The following is a 25,384-nucleotide window of genomic DNA, read 5'->3' on the forward strand; positions in this document are numbered from 1 at the left end:
GCCCCCGTCCCTGCCCTCGGAGGGGAGCGGCTGCTGCTGCTCGTTGCCGAAGCTCCGCTGGCAAAGCGGCCCGGCCTGTGCAGGAGGAAGAACCGAGAGCGCCGAGCTGAGGGCTGTTTGACCTTAATTTCATCCCGAGTGGCGATTCGTGGCATTCTCTGGACGCAGAAAGGCCCGAAACTGCCCATCGCCAGCCCTCTGCTTGGAATAAACATCGCTTTCCCACCCTGTTGTGGTTTGCTTGTAAATAACAGGTAAATGCGGTGCTTGCTTTGTATGAGCCCCAAATCAAGTCACTTAATAGCTCGGGTCTTTCTTTCTTTTTCTTCCCCTGAGAGCGAGTCTTCTGAGTCAAAGACAGGATATGTTATTTGTCAAAATCCTGTGACCAGGCCTGTATTGGGAAAGAGCGAGCAGTCTTTTGTTTCAAGCCGTCCCGGCGAATTTGGTGAGATACCTGCCAAATAAAATTGCTTTTTAAAAGTCTCTTTGATGGACTGAGATAAAATATTTTAAATAAGGGGCTTATTAAGGCTCAGTATTGAATATGTTTAAATTAAAAGCCCCAATAGGTCAGAACGCTAATGCTTGAACCACTGCAACGCATTTTCAAATCCCTTTTATATAATACAGCCTGAATTATTGAAGCTTTCCCCCGTCTTCATCATAGTAGCTTTAGGAAAAAAAAAAATTACCATCATGGCTGATAGGGAAGAAAATAGGATAAATCATGTGAAGTATTTTCATGTTTTGAGAAATTGCGTCGTCATAGCAATTGGACTTAAGTAAGAGGGAATGTATCAAAGATGGAAGGGTGGGGGTGTCTTGCAGCCGGGAAACAGAACATCTTAAGAATAGCATTGGGAACACTGAGCTCTAGGAAGCCATTGAACGAAGTAAGGTTCCAGCTCTTTAAAACTAGTCATTTATTTTCCCCTTCATTACAGCCTAATGTTTTAGATTTTGAAAGGTCAAATTGAAGTCAAAGTTAAAGGGGGAAAAAAAAAGTACTGCAGGGGAGAAAATGGGCCCTTGTACAGGAAATTAACAAAAGTCTTTTTTAGTAACTGGGTCAGTAATTACTCAAAATGTGTTAGCGGCTATCCAGGGACCTCGATGGAGAGACGAGAGGAGAATCTGCTGCTCTGTCCTGGACAGATGGGAAGCCGTTCTTACAGGAAGACATCACTTATTAGACATCATTCTCTGAAAAGCGTTTGGTCTTGGCAGTGTTTTGTAGCAAACTAATAATTGAAAGAATCTGATGTTTCACAGCATCTGTCAGGCAATGACAGGTTTAGGTCACGAGCTTTTTTTTTTTTTTTTTTAATCTCCCCCCCCCCCCTTGTTTTCATCCCCAAAGGAGGGGCCAGCTACAGATCCTGGGCAATGGATGGTCAGGTCCTGTCATAGCTGCATAGCTAAACCCACACTTGAGGACAGTGGGCATGAAGCTGGCTGTAGTCAATCCTCATGGGCTTTGAGAGGACGCCACTAGATAATGTGGCCCAGTCTGCTGCTGCAGCCTATCGCTGTAGTCAGAGTAGGTAGAAGAATGCAGGAATGCGGGGTGGGGGGGTGAGGGGTGTATGTGTGTGTGTGTGTGTGTGTGTGTGTGTGGCGCAGAGCTGATCTTTTGGGCTAGTGGACAGGGCAGCTGTACTTGGACCTCCTTACTTTTTTTTTTGTATTTTCCTCGAGCCCTTTTTAAACAGGAAATAGTCAGTGTAAAGGAAGTGTATTAGTAAACTTGGTCCAGATCAGATCTTAGTACCTTGAGTTGCTTTTTTTAGTTTTATGAAATGCTATTGTATTACTGAATGGGAGGGATTTATGGAATCATCCAGCCCTGGGATTCTGTTTTTTAAACATTTTGTTTAATAACTGAGAGAAAAAGGAGAGGTAGAGAACTAGAGCATCACTCTAGGACATGGTATGCCAGAAATCAAACGTGGGACGTCATTTTTCTAAGTCTAACAATCTAGCCACTTCCTGGGTCATCAAATTCTTGGCTAATATATTGAAATTTGGGTTAGGGGAGGACATAGTGAGTGTCTTCAAGTACATTTAGGGCAGCCAGGCAGTGACACATCTGATTGAGTGCACACATTACCATGTACAAGGAGCCAGGCTCAGGCCTCTGGTCCCCCCACCTACAGGGGAGACAGTTCACAAGCAGTGCTACAGGTATCTTTCTTTCTCTCTGTTTCCCTCCCCTTCCAATTTCTCTCTGTACTATCAAAAATACTTTTTTAAAAATATAAAAAGTTAAAAGTATATTTAGAAGAGTCGGGCTGTAGCACAGGGGGTTAAGCGCACATGGCGCAAAGTGCAAGGACTGGCTTAAGGATCCCGGTTAGAGCCCCCAGCTCCCCACCTGTAGGGGAGTCGTTTCACAGGCGGTGCAGCAGGTTTGCAGGTGTCTGTCTTTCTCTCCCCCTCTCTGCTCTGTCTTCCCCTCCTTGCTCTATTTTTCTCTGTCCTAGCTAACAGCGACATCAATAACAACAATAACTGCAACAATAAACAAGGGCAACAAAAGGGAATAAATAAATTTAAATTAAAAAAGTCTTTTTAAAAAAAGAAAAAACACTCAGGTTTTATCTCTGGCACTATCAGTAGTTAGACTGGGCTGGGTGGTGGCGCACCGGGTAAGCGCATGATACTAGGCGCAAGGACATGGGTTTGAGCTCCTGCTCCTGCCTGCAGTGGGGACGCTTTACAAGCAGCAAAGCGTGTCTGCAGGTGTCTCTCTTCCTCTTTGCCTACCCTGCTTCTCAGTTTCTCTCTGACCTATCAAATTAAAAGGGAAAAAAAAAAAAAAGACCAGAAGCAGTGGATTTTTGTAGTGCCAGCAGTGAGTGCCAGCAACTGGAGACAAAAAAAAAGAAAAAAGAAAAAGAAAATTAAATAGTAGTCCAGGAGGTGGCGCAGTGATAAAGCATTGGACTATCAAGCATGAGGTCCGAGTTCGATCCCCGGCAGCACATGTGCCAGAGTGATGTCTGGTTCTTTCTCTCTCCTCCTTTCTCATAAATAAATAAAATCTTAAAAAAAATAAATAGACCTAATTAGTGTTCTGGGTGGGGGGGAGTCTATTAAAAATAAATATGCCGGGAGCTGGGTGGTAGCGCAGTGGGTTAAATGCACATGGTGCAAAGGACTGGCGAAAGGATCCTGGTTCAGGCTCCGGGCTCCTCCCCACATGCAGGAGGGGTCACTTCACAGGCGGTGAAACAGGTCTGCATGTGTCTATCTCTTGCTCTCTTGGTCTTCCCCATTTCTCTGTCCTATCCAACAACAGCAATAACAACAACAATAATAATAACTGATAAATAACAAGGGCAACAAAAGGGAAAAAAATGTCCTCTAGGAGCAGTGGATTTATAGTGCAGGCATTGAGCCCCAGCAATAACCCTGGAGGCAATATATATATATATATATTATATATATATATGTATATATATGCTAAATAAGTTAAAATATATTCAGTATGTGGTCCGGGAGGTGGCGCAGTGATAAAGCTTTGAACTCTCAAGCCTGAGGTTCCGAGTTTGATCCCCGGCAGCACATGTGCCAGAGTGATGTCTGGTTCTTTCTCTCCCCTCCTATCTTTCTCATAAATAAAATTAAAAAATATATATATATATATTTAATATCATTACTTAATTTGAGAAATGGGGACACTGAGACCCACAGAGATGTGACCTGACCAAAGCAACATCTAGACAGGCGCTGAACTGCTAATGCCGGAGAACTATGGTTCTCTTGCCCACATTAGAAATCCTCAAAGGGGTTTAATACAGAATGAGAAAGATCTGCAGAATTGGATTTCTGCCAGTATTCGTATATTCAAAGGTCTGTTTTCTTGATTTTGAAATGATTTTGTTCCATTTGCCCTTAGCAGCTTGTCTTGCTCTTCCCCTGCCCTCTTTAGACTCTACATTCCTCCATCATGTTGTCATCGTTTCGTAAACGCAGAGTCCAGGTATTTGACTAGCATGCAGGAAATGTGTTGCCGTTTCAGTTTTGCCTGTTGTGCAGTGAAGACAGTTGTGTCAAAGAGGTTGAATGATCCAAAGAGAAGGGGAAAAATCTGCCTGCATGAACTTTCTGTTAAGCTAATTGGTTAGGGTTTGGCTACATAAACAAAAATCTCAGTAAATTTATTTGAATTTCAAAAGTCCTGTTTTTTACCTTCTTCTCTTTAAGGCATGACTATATTAATTCCTTACACTCTACTGGTGTTTGCATGTAATGTTTGCTGATTTTTTTTTTTAATTGACAGCTTCTTGGTTCATAGGAACCAAGGGATAAACAGATTATCCTTGATTATTAGAAAAAATAATCTGAAAACATGTCAAGTAGTATCTTTTAATTTGACAAATTATGTAAACGGGTTTGTTTCCTGTTCATATTACAAATTTCTAGTGATTTAAGGTGATAAATCCAAGGCAAAGCCCTTTTATAAATCAGATTGGTTAACTATTTAAATGAGTTTTATAAAAATGGGTCACATAATCTTTTTCTGGTTTGAATCTTGGTAACGTTCTTTTGCACTTAAGTACTTCTCATCTGAATTTTGCAGGCTAAAAGGTAAGTAGCAGCAAGATAGTGTTTGGGAAGCATTCTGAAGTAAGTTTTGGCAACGTTGCTCTGCATTTCTTGATTTTGATGCAATGCAGTCTGAATCTTTGCTTTTCTTAAAGTTAAGTCCCTGCTCACCTCTGCAGAATTGTGCTAATGAGTTTAATGAATTAGTTGGAAAGCTGATATGTGAATTTGTAGTCCTGATTAGATTGTGGTTTAAGCAGAAATATTTGTTGTTTTTACTCATAGTTAAAACTCTTAAATTGTATATTTACTTCTCCGCTTACCATCCTATCTGCCACTAAAATCTGCAGCTTAGCTGGTTTTGAGTTAATTTGTTTGCTCTGAAAATCTGGTATGAAATTTTGTGGATGCTAACCAGTTATTTGGTGGCTTATTCTAGAAGAACCCTTCTATGTTCATGGATGTAGTTGTCCTGATCTTGAAATGTAAATTTTGGTATTAGGCTGACTTTCTAAGCCATGGAAAAAATGGCATTGCCAGTTCTGCACCTTTGGGCTCTGACTAAGCAACAAAAAGCAGACTGGTGAAAACAAACAAAACTGGTGAATGGTTTCCCCACAGCGCCAAATGATCTCTTAATTCTGTTCCTAAAATCACTTTGCTCATAAAACAGTATGTCCGGTGTCCTGCCTGAAACCAGAATTTACTTTGTATTACTCCAAATGCCTCTTCCATCCAGCACATTCAGCTTGCTAAAAAGACAGCACAGTGCTTTGTTTTAAATAATGATTCCTTGCATCTTTACTATCAATATATTTTCTTTTCTTTCTTCTTTTTTAAATATTTATTCCCTTTTGTTGCCCTTGTTTTATTGTTGTAGTTACTGATGTTGTTGGATAGGACAGAGAGAACTGGAGAGAGGAGGGGAAGACAGAGAGGGGGAGAGAAAGATAGACACCTGCAGACCTACTTCACTGCCTGTGAAACGACTCCCCGCAGGTGGGGAGCCGGGGGCTCGAACCAGGATCCTTACTCCGGTCCTTGCACTTTGCGCTACCTGCACTTAATCTGCTGTGCTACCACCCAACTCTCTTCTTTTTTTTTTTTTTTTTCCTTTATTTTCTTTTTTCTTTTCTTTCTTTTCCTTTCCTTTCTTTTGGGGTTCCATAAGGGAATTGATTGCTGAATTCTTCCATTCTCCAAGCTCTGTGTCAGGATTTCCTAATATACTCACTAGAGGTGCCAAGTTTGCAGAATCCAAAGCATTTGACCTTTGCTTTGGAAATGTTTGTATCTGTAGTCTTTTCTATTGCTTAACAGTGTCGTTCTCACCCATTCCCCTCCAAAGATAGACATTCCCAATACACAATGGGGCATGTAGTTTTTGTCAATAAGGAAAGGTATAAAAAATTATCTAGGGGGATGGGTGGTGGCACACCTGGTTAAATGCACAAGGACCCCGGTTCAATCCCCTAGTCCCCACCTGCAGGGTGGAAGCTTCACAGGCAGTGGGTCAGGGCTGCAGGTGTCTCTCTGTCTCTCTTTCTCTGTATCACTCCCTTCTCAATTTCTGGTTGTCTCTGCCCAATAAATAAAGATAATTTTTTAAAAATTATGGGCAGGGTGGGTAGCGTAGCGGGTTAAGCGCACATGGCGCAAAGTGCAAGGACTGGCGTAAGGATCCTGGTTCGAGCCCCGGGTTCCCCACCTACAGGGGGGTTGCATCACAAGCGGTGAAGCAGGTCTGCAGGTGTCTGTCTTTCTCTACCCCCTCTGTCTTCCCTTCCTCTCTCCATTTCTCTCTGTCCTATCCAACAGCAACAATAACAATAATAATGACAACAACAAAAAACAATAATAATGACAACAATAATGATAAATAACAAGGGCAACAAAAGGGAAAAATGTCCTCCAGGAGCAGTGGATTTGTAGTGTAGGCACCGAGCCCAGCAATAACCCTGGAGACAAAATAAATAAATACATTAAAAGTCATCTAAGTATCAAGTACCTCAAACAGCTGTCTCTTGGTGTTCATCAAGATAAAGGTATTCTAGAAGGCATACCTTCTGCCTTCTGCACCCCATAATGATCCTGGGTCCATACTCCTAGAGGGTTAAAGAATAGGAAGACTTGTGGTCTGGGAGGTGTCACAGTGATAAAGCTCTGGACTTTAAAGCATGAGGTCCTGGGTTCAGTCCCTGGCAGCACATGTGCCAGAGTGATGTCTGGTTCTTTCTCCTATCTTTCTCATTAATAAATAAATAAAATCTTTTAAAATAAAAGAATAGGAAAACTATGGGCAATGGAGTTCTGGTGGTGGGAATTGTGTGGACTTGTACCCCTCTTATCCTATGGTTTTGTCAGTGTTTCCATTTTATAAATAAAAATATATATATAAAAGAGATAAAGGTATTCATCAAGGTCCTGGAGGTGGTGCAGTGGATAAAGCATTGGATTCTCAACCATGAGGTTCCGAGTTCAATCCCCCTCAGCACATGTACCAGAGTGATGTCTGGTTCTTTCTCTCCTCTCTCTCTCATGAATAAATAAATAAATTCTTAAAAAGAAAAAAAAAGGTATTCATCCACATCAGCCCTCTTTTTGTAAGAATCTACTTTCAGTTCATTATGTGTGTATCATTATATTAGATATAAAGAGTCAATCTCTGAATAAAGTGTTCTGGCTAACTTTCATATCTTTTGACCCACCCTTTATCCTGAGAGGTCTGGCAGTGTTGTGAGAGTGCTGACATTTCATTTATCACAATAGAGGACATAGTTGTAATTCCTGTTTTATCCCCCTGATATCAATCCACATTATTTGCTGAACGATGCAGCTAACATTTTGATTGCTGCACTGCAGCATTTACAAGTAGCCCAAATTAGTTTTCTCTAATAATTGCCCCCCCCCAAAAAAAAAAAAAAACGGACCTTTTCTTTTGGCTATCTTTAAGTGGGAAGGTGTTCTTAACTATGCAGACACTGCAGTTAACACTTGTTTCCCCATCTTTGTTCTCACTGTATGGAAGACCTGATTGGCAAAATCAGAGTTGACTGACTACTTTGAGATAAGCTGTCAGTTTACTGTCGTCCTAGGAAATCAGCTGCTTTGTGGTTTGAGGCAGCTAGGATATGCTGGCCAGGTTGGAGATTGTTTTTTAATGGCACGTTTCCCAAATGCTTCCTTTCTAGCTCTCAGAAGGTGGTAATCCCATTTAGGCTGGGAACATTCTCTGTGGAGTTTTTGTAGTAGTTCCCTGGAAATGTCCGGGTAAGGCTAGGGCTCCTGTAGCTGCAGCCTCCATGCAAGAAATTTCATAAACTTCAGATAGCTTTGTGTGGCAGTATTCTTGGTGTTATGAAAAGCACTCTTGTTTATTAGTCTGTGGAAACAACCCATTTTAGAGCAAAAGAAACTGCAACTTGTCTAACTAAGAAACAGTTTCCTATCAGGTTAAGAGGGGGACACTCTTATTAACCTACAGTCTCAGACTCCTTTAATCAGGCTGATGAAAATGCTGAATGCTATGCCCATGGGAGAGCATAGCTGACTTTCAGATGCCCAGCCTCCCCAGAGAGAGCCAGTTGTGGTTTGGCAGAGCTCCTACCTACTGACGGCAGCTGATCTGCTGCAGAAAAGAAAGTCCATTATTGCCTGACCAAAGCACTTGGTATAGAATTGACTTGTTCTACTTCACTAGGGTGACAAAGAGGGCCTTTTAGGTTCGTTAATTTTAACAGGGCCTCTCTTGACTGTCGCATTGGATTGGTAGGGTTAAACCAGCAAACCAGATCTGAGCAGTGAGAGTTACTCAGATAAATCTGCTCCAACATTTTAATGGGGTTCATCATAAAAGTCTGCTTCCTAATTTAATTTTATATAAATTTCTATAACAGTATCATTAGAAAGTAATCTTTCTAGGCTGAGGAGATAGCATATGGTTATGCAAACAAACTTCATTCCTGAAGCTCCAGTGTTCCAGGTTCAATCTCCAGCACCACCATAAGCCAAAGCTGAGCAGTACTCTAGTTAAAAAGGAAAAGAAAGACTCATTCTGGGTGGAGGGTAGATAGCATAATGGTTATGCAAACAGACTCTCATGCTTGAGGCTCCAAAATCCCAGGTTCAATCCCCCGCACCACCATAAGCCATAGCTGAACAGTGTTCTGGTTAAAAAATAAAAATAAAAAAAATATAAAAAGAAAGAATCATTCTGTGGCATGGGAGGTGGTGCAGTGACTAGAATGTTGAACTTAAAAGCACGAGATATGAGTTTGATTCCCAGCATCTAGTATACTTTTGTCTCTAGATTGTACTAATAACTGAATAAATCATCATTTCTGTGCATTTAGAAATGCAGTGACTCTGTGCTAGAGGATCCAGGAACATCAGCATAGACACTAATCCTGAGGATTATTTCAGATATAACTATACTTTCCTTGAAAATTTCCTTTTTCTTTCTTCCCTCCCCGCTATTGGGCCCTTATGCCTGCCTGATTTCACTGTTCCCAGCAGAGTTTAAAATATTTTAATTTTTTATTTATTGGGTAGGCAAACTGAGATGGAAGAGGGAGGGAGCTAGGAGAGAAAGAGAGACAACTGCAGCACTTCTCCACTGCTTTTGAAGCTCCCCCAAGGTTGAGCCGGGAGCCACATAGTAACATGTGCACTCAGCCAGCGTGCCCCCCCCAGACTTTTTTTCTTTCCAGGATAGGGAGAGAGGTGCTGTGGTGATACACTTGGTTGAGCACACACATTGCAGTGTGCATGGACTCCAGGCTCAAGCCCCCAGTCTCCACTTGCAGGGGAGAAGCTTCACAAGTGGCGAAACAGTGCTTCAGGTGTCTTCCGTCTCTCCCTCTCTCTCTCTTAAAAAAAATTATCTTTGGGAGTTGATCAGTAGCCCAGTGGGTTAAGCATAGGTGGCGTGAAGCACAAGGACCGGTGGAAGGATCCTGGTTTGAGCCCCCGGCTCCCCACCTGCAGGGGAGTCGCTTCACAGGTGGTGAAGCAGGTCTGCAGGTGTCTATCTTTCTCTCCCCCTCTCTGTCTTCCCCTCCTCTCTCCATTTCTCTCTGTCCTATCCAACAACAATGACATCAGTGACAACAACAATAATAACTACAATAACAATAAAAAAGGGCAACAAAAGCGAAAATAAATAAAAAAATAAAATTATCTTTATTTATTGGATAGAGACAGCCAGAAATTGAGAGGGTGGGGGAGATAGAGAGGGAGAGAGACAGACCTGTCTTCACCACGTGAAAAACTTTCCCTCTGCTGGGGCTCAAACATAAGTCTTTGCACTTTGTTACATGTTCACTCAACAAGGTGTGCCAACACCTGGACCCCTGCCTCTTTCCCTCTCTATCTTCCCCTTTCCTCTAGACTTCTCTGTCTCTAGTCAATAAATAAATAAAATTTTGTAGTCTGGGAGGTGGTGCAATGGATAAAGCACTGAACTCTCAAGTGTGAGGTCCTGAGTTCAATCCCCGGCAGCACATATACCAGAGTGATATCTCTCCCCCCCATCTTTCTCATTAATAAATAATTTTTTTTTAAATTTTATTTACTTATTTTCCCTTTTGTTGCCATTGTTGTTTTTTATTATTGTAGTTATTGTTGTTATTGCTGTCATTGTTTTTAGATAGGACAGAGAGAAATGGAGAGAGGAGGGGAAGACAGAGGGGGAGAGAAAGATACTTGCAGACCTGCTTCACCATCTGTGATGGGATTCCCCAGCAGGTGGGGAGTGGGGGGCTCGAACCGGGATCCTTAGGCCGGTCCTTGCACTTCGTGTCACATCCACTTAACCCGCTGCGCTACCGCCTGACCCCCATAAATAAAATCTTAAAAAAAAGAGTACTTCCCCCAAATAAAAGTAATTCCACTTAATAAAAAATAAATAAGTAAATAAAATATTTTAAAAAGGAAAGAAAACCAAGATAGAGGAGAGACACCACAGCACTGCCCCACCATTCATGGGCTCTCCTCTGGTGCTGTATGGTGCTCCCCTGTGATATGTGGGGTTCAAGCCCCAAGTCTTTATGCAGCAAAGCATATGCACGACTGAGTGAGCTATCATCTATACACCTTTTAAAATTTTTTTAAATATTTATTTTCCCTTTTGTTGCCCTTGTTTTTTATTGTTGTAGTTACTATTATTGTTGTTAGATAGGACAGATAGAAATGGAGAGAGGAGGGGAAGACAGAGGGGGAGAGATAGACACCTGCAGACCTGCTTCACTGCCTGTGAAGCGACTCCCCTGTAGGTGGGGAGCCGGGGGCTTGAATCGGGATCCTTATGTCAGTCCTTGCGTTTGGCTCTTTTTTTTCCCTCCAGGGTTATTGCTGGGCTCGGTGCCTGCACCATGAATCCACCGCTCCTGGAGGCCATTTTTCCCCTTTTGTTGCCCTTGTTGTTGTAGCCTCGTTGTGGTTATTATTATTGCCATTGTTGATGTTGTTCGTTGTTGGATAGGACAGAGAGAAATGGAGAGAGGAGGGGAAGACAGAGGGGGAGAGAAAGACAGACAGATACCTGCAGACCTGTTTCACCGCCTGTGAAGCGACTCCCCTGCAGATGGGGAGTCAGGGGCTCGAACTGGGATCCTTACGCTGGTCCCTGCGCTTTGTGCCACATACGCTTAACCCACTGCGCCACCGCCCAACCCCTCGGCATTTTTTTTAAACATGTGTTTGTTGTATTTAAAAATTTTTTTTTGTATTTTATTTATTTTTGAGAGAGATGCAGAGAGAGAAAGACACAGAGAGAAACCCCAGAGCTCTGCTCAGCTCTGGCTTATGGTGGTGCAGGGGATTGAACCTGGGACTTCGGAGCCTCAGGCATGAGAGTCTCTTTGCATGGCCATTATGCTACCTACCCCACCTTTTTTTTTTTTTTTAAGTTTTATTACATGTGCAAAAGGATTCGAGCCCCCAGCATCACAAAAGAGCACCATATGTGACAAGTGTGGTACCTCTGATTCTCATTCAGTTTCTCCCCATCCCTGACTCTGTTTTTGTTTTTTTCTAACCAGAGCACTGCTCAGCTCTGGCATATGGTGGTGCGGGGGATTGAACCTGGGACTTTGGAGCCTCAAGCATGAAACTGTTTGCATAGCCATTATGCTATCTACCCTTTGCCCCCCTCCCCACTCTATCTTAAAAGAATAAAAGTGCAGGTTAGGGAGTCAGGCGGTAGCGCGGTGGGTTAAGCGCCGCAAAGCTCAAGGAGCAGCAAAGCTCAAGGAGCAGCGTAAGGATCCCAGTTCGAGCCCCGCCTCCCCACCTGCAGGGGAGTCGCTTCACAGGCGGTGAAGCAGGTCTGCAGGTGTCTATCTTTCTCTCCCCCTCTCTGTCTTCCCCTCCTCTCTCTATTCTCTCTGTGCTGTCTAACAATGATGACATCAATAATAACTATAACAACAATAAAAAAAAGGACAACAAAAGGGAAAATAAATAAATAAAAATTCTGAAAGTGCAGGTTGGTTGCACACCTGGTTGAGTGCACATGTTATTGTGTGTGAGGACCAGTTTCCAAGCCACAGCCCCCACCTGCAGGGGAAAAGCTTCACAAGTGGTGAAGTGATGCTGCTGTGTCTCCTTCGCTGTCTCTGACTCCCTCTCCCCTCTTGATTTTCTCTGCCTCTATCCAATAAATAAATAAATTAAATGTTTTAGAAAATAATTTTGAGGGCCGGGAGGTAATATGATAATTATGCAAAAGACTTTTGTGCCTGAGACTCCAAGGTCCTAGGACCTCAGTACCATCACAAGCCAGAGCTGAGCAGTCCTCTGATTGAGAGAAGTTGTTTTTTTTTTCTCCTTTGCAACCAGCACCTTACACATGAGAAATTTCACATGTGGATGTGTGTATACTTACATTTACTTTTTTCTTTTTCTTTTTTAAAATTAATTAATTAGTTACTTTTGCCTCAGGGTTATTGCTTGGACTAGGTGCCTGCACTACGAATCCACTGCTCCTGGAGGACATTTTTCCCATTTTGTTGCCCTTGTTGTTACCCTTGTAGTTGTTGTCACTGTTGTTGGATAGAGCAGAGAGAAATGGAGAGAGGAGGGGAAGACAGAGAGGGGGAGAGAAAGATAGACACCTGCAGACCTGCTTCACCGCCTGTGAAGCGACTCCCCTGCAGGTGGGGAGCCGGGGCCTTGAACCAGGATCCTTATGCTGGTCCTTGCTCTTTGCGCCATTTGCGCTTAACCCGTTGCGCTACACCCAGCCCCCTACTTTTTTCTTTTTAATGAGATAGAGATACACAGAGTGGGCAAGACTAGAGCACTGCTCAGCTTTGGCTTATTGTGGTGGTGGGGATTGAACATGGAACCTCAGAGAGAAAAGCACAGAAACACCAGAGCAGTGTGTATTGTGGTGGTGCTGGGAACCGAACCTAGGAACCTAGAGAAATCCTTTCCTTCCTTTTTTACTTCCTCCCTCTCTCCTTCCCTCCCTTCCTTCATTCCTTCTTCCCTTCCTCTCTACCTCCCTTCCTCTTTCCCTCCCTTCCTTTCTGCTCCTTGAGCCATACCCAAGCCCCTAGGCTTTTATTTATTTATTTTAAGCTTTATTTATGTATTAGTGAGATAGAGAACCCCAGGATTCAAACTTAGAACTTCGTGCCAGCAAGTCTTATTCTACCACTGCCACCTTCCAGATCTATAGTTTTTTGCTTTTAAGGACTGTTGAAGCCCATTTTAAGACTAGGAAAAAAACAAAAAACGTATTTTAGATACAATTGTATATTGATGACACAAAGCTGTGCCTTAGCTTTATTCTCTGAGGACCCACCCTACTAGAGTGAAAATAGCAGCTAATTTCTAGAATTGACTGCCATGTGGTCCAGCCAAGATTTGTAATTCAACTTACTCATTAAGTTGACACCTAGTTTTTTTTCTTCATTCAGTACATTCTTTGTTCATTGTTTTAGCTAGATAGAATTCCAGTTTGACAATATGAAAATGAAACCTGGGTAACAGATATATATATATTTTTTAAATTTTTTTTAATGCTAACAGGGTTATCGCTGGGGTTGGATGCCTGTACTGTGAAGCCACCACTCCTGGTGGCTGTTTTTTCCTTTTTTTTTTCTTTATTTTTAGTTGAATAGGACCAAAAAAAAAAAATTGAGAGGGGTGTGGGAGATAGACACCTACAGACCTACTTCACTTTGTATTTATTTATTTATTCCCATTTGTTGCCCTTGTTTTATTGTTGTAGTTGTTGATGATGTCATCGTTGTTGGATAGGACAGAGAGAAATGGAGAGGGGAGGGGAAGAGAGAGAAGGGGAGAGAAAGATAGACACCTGCAGACCTGCTTCACCGCTTGTGAAGTGACTCCCCTGCAGGTGGAGAGCTGGGGCCTTGAACTGGGATCCTTACACCGGTCCTTGTGCTTTGTGCCACCTGCGCTTAATCTGCTGCGCTACTGCCACCTACTTCACTTTTGAAACATCCTCCCAGCAGGTGAGGAGTGGGGGCTTGAACCCAGGTTTTTGTGCATGGTAATGTGCTTAACCAGGTGCTCCACCACTCGGCCTCAGCAGCAGATCTTTAAGCTCTCTGCCCACCCTTTACTGATGAATTTGGGGCTGCTGCATAGTGACTTCAGTAGTTAGTGGTATTTGATAACTTATTCAACAAATGTTTTTTTTTCTCTCTATTTTAAAGATTTCATTTATTTATTCATGAGTAAGATAGTGGTACATGTGCTGCCCGGGATTTGTTCACTGCACCACCTCGCAGACCACTTTTTTTAAGATTTGTGTATGCGTGTGTGTGTGTGTGTGTGTGTGTGTGTGTATTTTTTCTTTCCCTCCAGGGTTATTGCTGGGCTCAGTGCCTGCACCATGAATCCACTGCTCCTGGAGGCCATTTTTCCCCCTTTTGTTGCCCTTGTTGTAGCCTCCTTGTGGTTATTATTATTACCATTGTTGATATTGTTCGTTGTTGGATAGGACAGAGAGAAATGGAGAGAGGAGGGGAAGACAGAGAGAGGGGGAGAGAAAGATAGACATCTGCAGACCTGCTTTACCGCCTGTGAAGCGACTTTCCTGCAGGTGGGGAGCTGGGGGCTCGAACCGGGATGCCTACGCCGGTCCTTGAGCTTTGCGCCACGTGCGCTCAACCCACTGCGCCACCGCCCGACCCCCGTGTGTGTATATTTTTTTAATTTATTTTATTTTATTTTTTTGTCTTTAGGATAATTGCTGGTACTCGGTGCCTGCACTACTAATCCATTGCGCTTGGAGGCTATTTTTTTCCCCTTTTGTTGCCCTTGTTGTTTATTATTGTTATTGTTATTGCTCTCATTGCTGTTGGATAGGACAGAGCAAAATGGAGAGAGGAGGCGAAGACAGAGAGGGGAAGAGAAAGACACCTGCAGACCTGCTTCACTGCATGTGAAGCGACCCCTGCAGGTGGGGATCCGGACTGCTCTAACCGGGATCCTTATGCCGGTCCTTTCACTTTGTGCCATGTACGCTTAACCCGAGGCGCAGCTGCCCGGCCCCCTTGTTTATATGTTTTTATGAGGGATTGAGAGAGAAAAGAGCACTGCACAACTCTAGCATGTCTCTAGGACCTCAGGCATGCAAATTCTGTACTCTGAAGATAAACTTTCTTTTCTTTTTTTTTTTTTTCCCTCCAGGGTTATTGCTGGGGCTCCGTGCCTGCACTAAGAATCCACTGCTCCTGAAGGCCCTTTTTCCCCCACTTTGTTGCCCTTGTTGTAACCCTTGTTGTCATTGCTGTCGCTGTTGCTGTCATTGCTGTCGCTGTTGCTGGATAGGATAGAGAGAAATTGAGAGAGGAGGGGAAACAGGGGGAGAGAGAAAGATAGACACCTTACCGCTTGGGAAGCAACCACCCTGCAGGTGGGGATCCTTACATAAGTCCTTGCGCTTTGTGTCACGTGAGCTTAACCTGCTGTGCTACCGCCTGACCCCCTGAAAGTAAAGTTTCTCCCTGACCTTTCACATACTCTTCTAATGACCTCTGTTTAGGGATGCTAGATTAGGTTGCTTAGTCTAATGATTACTGTGGGAAGTATATACAGCTTTGTACATCTGCAGAAAGTGTGATTGGATCTGAAGAGGGAAGGAAGAAACTCAAAAGTAAAGAGCTTAATGAGGTGTGATCCTACTGCTTACTCCTTTTAGCTGAGAGTTGAGATATAAATGGAATTATTCACGTAGAGAAGATACAGAACATTTTACACGAGGAGCTATGTTCAAATGGCTTAGAGTCTTTAAAGAGAATTGTGTTTTAGAGAAGATGTATTGCTCTATGCCAAATGGCGGGGGGGTGGGGGGGTGGGTGATTGAGAGTTGAGAGCAGCCAGATGTGTTGAACCAGTTCAGAGGTAAATTCTTTCCTCTCAGATGGAAGCTGTAAGAGATTGTGAATCGGGGCCGGGTGGTGGCACACCTGACTGAGCACACATGTTACAGTGCAAAAGGACCAGGTTCAAGCCCCCAGTCTCCACCTGCAGTGGGAAAGGTTTGCATGTGGTGAAGCAGGGCTGCAGGTGTCTCTCTTGTTTCTCTCCCTCTCTATCTCCCCCTTCCCTCTAGATTTTTGTCTGTCTCTATCTGATAAATAAAGATAATAAAAAAAATTTTTAAAAAGATCGTGGGTGGGGGTCAGGTGCAGTGGGTTAAGCTCATGTGGCGCAAAGCTCAAGGACCGGCATAAGGATACTGGTTCGAGCCTCTGGGAGTCACTTCACAGGCGGTGAAGCAGGTCTGCAGGTGTCTCTGTTTCTCTCCCCCTCTCTGTCTTCCCCTCCTCTTTCTATTTCTCTCTGTCCTATCCAACAACAAATGACCACAATAAGGCTACAACAACAAGGGCAACAAAAGGGGAAAAAATTGGCCTCCAGGAGCAGTGGATTCATGGTGCAGGCACTGAGCCCCAGCAATAACCCTGGAGACAAAAAAAAAAAAAAAAAAGGGAAAATAGATAAAAATTAAAAAAAAAAAAAAAAAGGTCATGGGAGTCAAGCGGTAGCACAGCAGGTTAAGTGCACGTGGTGCAAAGCGCAAGGACCAGTGTAAGGACCCCGGTTTGAGCCCCCAGCTCCCCACCTGCAGGGGTATCATTTCATAGGCGGTGAAGCAGATCTGCAAGTGTCTCTCTCTCTCCCCATCTCTATCTTCCCCTCCTCTCTCCATTTCTCTCAATCCTATCCAACAACGACAACATCAATAACAAGAACAATCACTACAACAACAATAAACAACAAGGGCAACAAAAGGAAATTAATAAATAAATACATATTTTAAAAACTATCGTAAAGCATGGGAAATGACAGCAGAGCATGACTATCTTTTTGTAGTAAAATAAATAAAGTTAACTTTAATAGAGAAAAATAATATGAAAATAACCAGTTAAGCAGTCTGGGAAAGGTGGCACAGTGGATAAAGCTTTGGACTATCAAGGATGAATTCCTCAGTTTGATCCCTGGCATTGCATATGCTAGAGTGATGCTCTGTCCTCTCTGTCTCTTATTAATGAATAACTAAATATTAAAGAGTAACCAGTCATAATATATTTTAAAAAGAATTGTCTGTCATGTCATTTATACTCCTAAAGTATACAGTCTTGTAAACCATTGTTAGGTCAGTTTGAAAACCACAGAAGAGGTGACTGGGTGGTAGCATAGTGGATAAATAGTTGGGCTCTTGGAGGTATAGCATAGTGGTTATGCAAAGAGACTTTCATGCCTGAGGCTTTCAAGTCCCAGGTTCAAGGTTCAGTACCCCCCACATAAGCCAGAGCTGAGCAGTGCTCTGGTTAAAGAAAAAAAAAAAAGAGCTGGACTCTTGGGCTGAGTGGTAGCATACCCGGTTAAGCATATGTTACCATGTACAAGCGCCTGGCTTTGAACCGTTGGCCCCCCACCTCCAGGGGGAAGCTTCACAAGAAGTGAAGCAGGTCAGGGGCCGGGTGGTGGTGCACCTGATTAAGTGCACACATTACAGTGTGCAAGGACTGGGGTTCAAGTCCCCGGTCCCCACCTGCAGGGGGAAAGCTTCACAAATGGTGAAGCAGGACTGTAGGTGTCTTTCTGTCTCTCTCTCCTCTCAATTTCTAGCTGTCTCTATCCAATAAATAAAGATTAAAAAAAAAAAAGTGAAGCAGGTCCGCAGGTGTCTCTTGTTTCTCAGTCCCTCTGTCCTATCCAATAAAAAGTAGAAAAAGAGAGAAAGACAGGAAAAAAGGGCTAGGTGGTGATGCACCTGGTTTAATGCTCACATTATAGTGAGTAAGGAGCCTGGTTCAAGCCCATGGTTCTCACTTGCATGTGGAAAGCTACACAAGTGGTGAAGCAGGCCTGCAGGTGTCTCTCTGCCGCTCTCCTTCTCTATCTCCCCACTTTCAATTTCTGTCTCTATCCAATAATAAATAAAAATATTTAAAAGAAAAGGGAAGAAAATGGCCATCAGGAGCTATGGATTTATAGTACTGTTACTGAGCCCCAGCTATAACCCTGGTGGCAGAGGAAAAAAATATAGCTGGATTCTCAAGAATGAGGTCTTGAGTTAAATTCCCTGCATCGCATGTATCTGTTTCTCTTCCCCTTCTATCACTGATGAATAAATCAGGGACCAGGCAGTGGCACTCCTGGTTCAAGCCCCTGGTCCCCACCTGCAGGGAGAAATCTTAACGAATAGTGAAGCAGGGCTGCAGGTGTCTCTCTGTCTCTCTCCCTATGTCCCCCTCCCCTCTCAATTTCCATCTCTTCCTCTCTCTCTCTCTCCAATAATAAATAAAAAATTAAAAAGAAAAAAGGGAAAAGGCATATTGCACCAAAGTAAAAGACTCTGGGGAGGGTGGATGGGGAGAATACAGGTCCATGAAGGATGATAAATGACATAGTGTGGGTGGTATTGTTAAATGGGAAACTGGGGAATGTTATGCATGAACAAACTATTGTATTTACTGTTGAATGTAAAACATTAATTCCCCAATAAAGAAATAAATTAAAAACAAACAAACAAACAAAAAAAGAAAGAAAAAAGGGAAAAGAATCTTCGTGTAAAAATAAATAAATAGGGAGTCAGGCAGTGGCACACTGGGTTAAGTGCATGTAGTGCAAAGTACAAGGATCCCAGTTCAAGCCCCCGGGTCCCCACCTGCAGGGTGCATCGCTTTGCAAGCAATGGAGCAGGTTTGCAGGTGTCTATCTTGCCCCCTCTCAGTCTTAGTCTTCCCTTCCTCTCTCAGTTTCTTTTTGTCCTACCCAACAACAACAAAAAATGGGGGTGGGGGATAGCTGCCAGGAGCAGTGGATTTTTAGTGCAGGTGCCAAGCCCCAGTCGATAACCCTGGAAGCTAAATAAATAACACACACACACACACACACACACACGGCTGGTGATAGCACCCACTACACTAGAGAAAATTTCAGTGCTGTAGTATCTTTTCTTCTCCCTCTGTCTTTTTGTATTTGAAAAAGTTGGCTCAGCAGTGAATCCTTGTGATGACAACAACAATAATAAGCTATGAGTGGTTTAGAAGGACAGAGATAGCTAAAGTCACTTCCTGTACTCTGCCTGGGAGAAGGTAGTTTTTTTCATAGGATGGCAGTCCTCAGGTAAGGAGGTGCAGACAGTGCTTTCTTCACTACTCCTAGCACTCCTTTTTTAAAAAATTAAATCATCCCCACCTGCAGGGAGTTGCTTCACAGGTGGTGAAGCAGGTCTACAGGTGTCTCTCTCTCCTTCTCTGTCTTCCCCTCCTCTCTCCATCTCTGACCTATCCAACAATGACGACATCAATAACTACAACAGTAATAACTACAACAATAAAAAAAGGGCAACAAAAGGGAATAAATAAATAAATATTAAAAAATTAAATCATGGGGCTCGGGCGGTGGCGCAGTGGGTTAAGCGCATGTGGCGCAAAGCGCAGGGACCGGGGTAAGGATCCCGGTTCGAGACCCCGGCTCCCCACCTGCAGGGGAGTCGCTTCACAGGTGGTGAAGCAGGTCTGCAGGTGTCTATCTTTCTCTCTCCCTCTCTGTCTTCCCCTCCTCTCTCCATTTCTCTCTGTCCTATCCAACAACGAACAACATCAACAATGGCAATAATAATAACCACGAGGTTACAAGAACAAGGGCAGCAAAAGGGGGAAAAATGGCCTCCAGGAGTGGTGGATTCATGGTGCAGGCACCGAGCCAAGCATTTTTTTTCTCTGGAGAGAAAAAAAAATCATAAAGATACAGTGAGAGAAAAGACCAGAGCACTGTTCAGCTTTTGCTTATGGTGGTGCTAGGACTGAACCTAAGGCTACAGAGCCTCAGACTGCAAGTCTTACATAGCCATTATGCTGTCTCCCCAGCCCATTGCTAGTACTATTTAAATTTCTGGACCTCGGGAGTCAGCTGGTAGCACAGCGGGTTAAGCGCATGTGGAGCAAAGTGCAAGGACCAGCAGAAGAATCACGGTTCGAGCCCCTGGCTCCCCATCTGCAGGGGAGTCGCTTCACAGGTGGTGAAGCAAGTCTGCAGGTGTCTATCTTCTCTCCCCTTCTCTGTCTTCCCCTCCTCTCTCTATTTCTCTCTGTCCTATCTAACAATAATGAAGACACAATAAGAACAATAACTACAACAATAAAACAACAAGGGCAACAAAGGGGAATAAATAAATAACTATTAAAAAAAATTTCTGGACCTCATCAGTATTTTTCTCACAACCAGATAAGAGAGTGTTCACTGACTTCCATTTGTGAGTCAGCCTGTGACTCCTTGTTTATTAGCTGTATTGGGTGGACACGTGACAGGAAGTGCTCAGATATTTCCTGAGTAATACAGTTGTACACCTTTTATGAATTCTAGAACATTAACTGGAGAATCCATGAAGTTTATCCAGCCTGCTTCCCTACTATATCCCTGAATATGGTAGAGAAGTCTATAGAATATAGTTTTACTTACTTATTTTTATTTCATTGGGGTTGGAGCTAGTATACCATTTCAGGATATACAGTGCCACAGATTGAACCAAGGTTCTTGGATTTGCAAACCTTGCACTGTACCTGCTGTGCTACTTCTCTGGCTGCCATAGTTACTTCATGACCATTCTTTCTTCTTCACTGCCTAGTAGACTAATACCTAGAAATAAGACAAGTTTATTTAAATAAATAAATGCTTTCCTAATCATCTCACAATGAAATGCAGAGACCAGTTGAGAGAACTTTTGGATGGATTTCTCAATAGTTGTCAGAGTAGTAAACTTGGTGTTTCTTTTGAAATCTCTAAGCCCTTGTAGATTTGACAGTATAAACCCATCAGTCATTCTCCCATTTGTGTTTTTACTTGCTTTTGTTGCCATGCTGATTAGGTATCTGGTAGGGGTTGTACTGGGGTGGGCACCTTTTCTTTTCTTTTTTTTTTTTACCAAAGCACTGGTCAGCTCTGGCCTCTGGTGCAGGGGATTGAACCTGGAACTCCAGATCCTCAAGCATGACCATTATGCTATCTACCCCTGAACAGAAGGGTATCTTTTCTACCCATCTGTTTGTTAGGACTCTGATAATTCTTTCCTCAGACTAATTTCATTAAGCCCAGTTCTCTGTTCATCATGCTTAACTCAGGACATTCTGTCTTTTCAGAAAATGGACCCAAGTGGGGTCAAAGTGCTGGAAACAGCAGAGGACATCCAGGAGAGGCGGCAGCAGGTCCTCGACAGATACCACCGCTTCAAGGAGCTCTCAACCCTACGACGCCAGAAGCTTGAGGATTCATATCGATTCCAGTTTTTCCAAAGAGATGCTGAGGAACTAGAGAAATGGATCCAGGAAAAACTTCAGATTGCATCTGATGAGAATTACAAAGATCCAACCAACCTGCAGGTGTGTCTGATCCCCCTGATATTCTTGCTGAAATTCAAGAAATCAAATATTTTTTGCTCAGAATCCACTTTGGGATTGGGCAGCAAGGAAGTAGATCATGTATAAGGAAGAACTAACTCACTTTCTGCCAAAGCTCCTAGTGTGTGTATTTGTGAGGGTGAAAGAGGAGTCACGCAGATGTTAACTCATCTTTTCGGGATGCTTGAAGCTATTGCCTCTCAAGCCACAGCTTTGCCATCACTGAGCAGTCTTTAGCATTTCTCAAGGAACATCTGGATTGATCTCTTAGAATATATTTCCTTGTGAAAGGTTTGTTAACCGTGTTAGAGTTGGAAAGTCTCATCAGAAGCAGACCCTGAAAGGTAGAGCAGTGCTTAAGCAAGAAGCATTGCCTATATGATGCTTTGACTCTCTCCCCTCCTCAGTCTCATAAATGAATCAATAAGGCTTAAAAAAAAGGTGAATTCTTTAAAAATTGTTGAGTTAAGGAGCTACAGAGATGGCTTAGCAGGTAGGGTTTATACCTTGCCATGAGCTTGGCCTAGATTCAAGCCCCAGCACCATGGGGGAGGCACTGACACAAGGGAAAGCTTTGGTGCTGTGGTGTTTCTTCTGCCTTCTGTTTCTCTATCTGAAGAAGTGCACAAGGACTCGGGTTCGAGCCCCTGGTCCCCACCTGCAGGGGGGAAGCTTTGCAAGTGGTGAAGCAGATTACTGATTCTGGGGCCGGGTGGTGGTGCACTTGGTTGAGCACACGTTACAATGTGCAAGGACCCAGGTTTGAGTCCCCGGTCCCCACCTGCAGGGGCAAAGCTTCAGAAGTGGTGAAGCTGGGCTGCAGGTGTCTCTCTGTCTCTCTTCCTCTCTATCCCCCCTTCCCTCTTGATTTCTGGCCGTCTCTATCCAATAAATAGAGATAAATAACAAAACAAAAAAAAACAGGGAGTTGGGCGGTAGCGCAGTCGGTTAAGCACGGGTGGTGCAAAGCACAAGGATCCCAGTTCGAGCCCCTGTGCTCCCCACCTGCAGGGGGAGTCGCTTCACAGGCAGTGAAGCAGGTCTGCAGGTGTCTATCTTTCTCTCCCCCTCTCTGTCTTCCCCTCCTCTCTCCATTTCTCTCTGTCCTATCCAACAACAACAACATCAATAACCTGTGAAGCAGCACCCCTGCAGGTGGGGAGCTGGAGACTCGAACCAGGATCCTTATGCCAGTCCTTGTGCTTTGCGCCACATGTGCTTAACCCACTGCACTACTGCCTGACTCCCATGCAGTATATTCTAAGAGACTATCATTATGGCAGGGCCTGGAGCTAGCTCATCTTGCCATGTGAGAAGCCTTGGTTTGAGACCCAGCATTGGGTAGGAGCAACATGAATGGCATCTAGAGATGGTAGAGTGGCACTTCTATCTGTCTTGCCCCCCTTTTCCCTCCCCCAAAGAGAAACTAGGAGAGAAATGTTGAGTCTGGGATATTGTTCATTATTATCTCACATAAGCAAGACCTTGAGTTTGTTCCTTGCTACTTCACTAAAAAAGAAAAGGAAGTTTAGGGGAATCAGGTGGTGGCGCAGCTAGTTGAGCGGACATATTACCATGCATAAGATCTCTGGTTCAAGCCCCTGATCCCTACCTATGAGAGGGGAAGCTTTACAAACAGTGGAGAAGTGCTGCAGGTGCTTTGCTTTTTCTTTCTCCCCTCTCAATTTCTCTGTCTCTATCCAAAATAAATTTAATTTTCATAAATTAAAAAAAAAACCTGTCAGCACAGGTTGATGTTCTAGATGAGATTGTATATCCACATAAAGGTTAATTGCCTGATGTACAAAAAAAATCAAACTGGGCAGGGATAGATAGCATAATGGTTATGCAAAGAGAGTCTACCACCTGAGGCTCCAAAGTCCCAGGTTCAGTCCCCTGCACCACCATAAACCAGAGCTGAGCAGTGCTCTGGTAAGAAAAAAAAAAATCAAACTATCTTTTTAAATATTTTAATTTATTTATTATTGAATAGAGAAAGAGATACTGAGAGGGGGTAGATATAGGAAGACACCTGTAGCCCTGCCTCACCACTCATGAAGTTTCATTCCTGCAGGTGCGGACCAGGGGCCTAAATCCGAGTCCTTGTGCACAGTAATATGAGCGCTCAACCAGGTGCTCCACTGCCTGGTCCTCAAATCAAACAGTTTATCATATCTTGTTATCTGCAAAGCTGATGATCCTTAGTGGCTGAGTTTTCAGAGGGCCAGTATGGATATAGAGTATTTGAGCAATTGGACAGGTAGAGAAATGGGTGGGATCCGAGCACTGTATGAGTAATTAGAGGGAGTAGGCTTTAGGAGGGAGGACTAGTGGTATGGGGGACAGAGAATAGTAAGTGCTGTGTGTGTGCTTTTATCTACGACTCACTTCATGTTTTACCATCAGGGCAAGCTTCAGAAACATCAAGCCTTTGAAGCAGAGGTGCAGGCCAACTCAGGAGCCATTGTCAAGCTGGATGAAACTGGAAACCTGATGATCTCAGAAGGGCACTTTGCATCTGAAACCATAAGGGTGAGAAAGGGCAGTGCCTATTGGGGTGGCTTTCAGCGGTGTGTAGGGTGGAAGAATGTGGATTAGTGCTTACCAGCCAATTTAGCTTCCCAAAATGACTTTTCTCGCTTTTTAACATTATGCAAAGTCTCCTAAATGTATTGCTACTTATACAGCAGCAAATTAGAATGTGATTGTATTGTATAGAAGATTGCGGAAATACAACTCTTAATGACTGGGGATTAGCTGCAACAACATATTTAGTGAATTTGGTAAACTGAAAGATTAGGACATAAAGATCAATAAAATTAATCACAGACACTATAAAGAACATTTTCTGGACTGGGGAGATAGCATGATGGTTATGCAAAAAGACTCACCCTGAAGCTGGAAGGTCTCAGGTTCAATTCCCAGCACCACTGTAAGCCAGAGCTGAGCAGTACTCTGGTATATAAAAAAAAAAAAAAGGGGGGGGGTCAGGTGGTAGCACAGTGGGTTAATTAAGCACACATGGAGCAAAGCACAAGGACTGGCATAAGGATCCCATTTCGAGCCTCCGGTTCCCCACCTGCAAGGGGGTCATTTCACAAGTGGTGAAGCAGGTCTGCAGGTGTCTTTCTCTCCTCTCTGTCTTCCCCTCCTATCTCGATTTCTCTCTGTCCTATCCAACAACAATAACAACAATATTAATAACAACAACAATAAACAACAAAAGGAAAAAAAATAGCCTCTAGGAGCAGTGGATTCGTAGTGCAGGTACTGATCCCCAGCAATAACCCTGGAGGAAAGAAAAGAACTTTTCCACTGGCAAGCTCATTGTCTAGATATTGCTATCTTTTCCTGGGATGGGTTTCCTAACGTCTACTCAGCAAACCAGTTCAAAGTCCACTTGTAAGGAGCTTTATAGCTGTCATTCTGTAACTGGTAACAGAACTGCCTTTGAAACAGAAGTCCTCAGATTGTCAGGCTGGCTTAGTTTGCAGCTGGTAGATTTTTCTTTGACATTTCCAGTACCTAAGGATTAAGGGAAACAAACTTGTTTTGACTGAGGAACATACACTTAGTTTCTCATAGCTAGATGGTCTTACCTATCTTTGATCTACCCTCTACCTATCATGTGTTTTCTTCTTTGTAATCCAAAGTCACATTCCATTTAGGACCTGATTTCTTAGCCCATGACCTGTTCAGAAAATCCAGAAGATTTAGAAAGCTACATTCTGAAGCCCCAGCTAGCAATATTTCCTCTTTCTACTGTCCTCTAACATTGGTTATGGAGATTTCTTTCCTCTCTTTCTTTCTTTTTTTCTTTCTTCCTTTCTTTCTTTTTTCTTTTCTTTCTTTCTCTTTATATATATATTTATTTTCCCTTTTGTTGTCCTTGTTTTTTTTTATTGTTGTTGTAGTTGTTGTTGTTATTAATGTTGTCA

At 43.3% G+C, this 25,384-nt stretch overlaps 1 protein-coding gene across 11 annotated transcripts in view; it reads left to right on the forward strand.

Moving 5' to 3' along the window:
• Positions 1–25,384, forward strand: part of SPTAN1 (spectrin alpha, non-erythrocytic 1) — a 107,149-nt gene that overhangs the window by 557 nt on the left and 81,208 nt on the right. For 10 of the 11 annotated variants that reach the window (XM_060200290.1, XM_060200294.1, XM_060200292.1 and 7 more), the window contains exons 2-4: positions 3,938–3,988; positions 21,189–21,428; positions 23,853–23,978. In XM_060200290.1, the coding sequence (XP_060056273.1) occupies positions 3,956–3,988; positions 21,189–21,428; positions 23,853–23,978 (399 nt within the window). In that variant the 5' untranslated portion in view covers positions 3,938–3,955. The remainder of the gene's footprint in view (positions 1–3,937; positions 3,989–21,188; positions 21,429–23,852; positions 23,979–25,384) is intronic. The other variant, XM_060200293.1, reaches the window with a different exon arrangement.

This window comes from Erinaceus europaeus, chromosome 10, assembly GCF_950295315.1.
Source record: "Erinaceus europaeus chromosome 10, mEriEur2.1, whole genome shotgun sequence".
NCBI lineage: Eukaryota > Metazoa > Chordata > Mammalia > Eulipotyphla > Erinaceidae > Erinaceus > Erinaceus europaeus.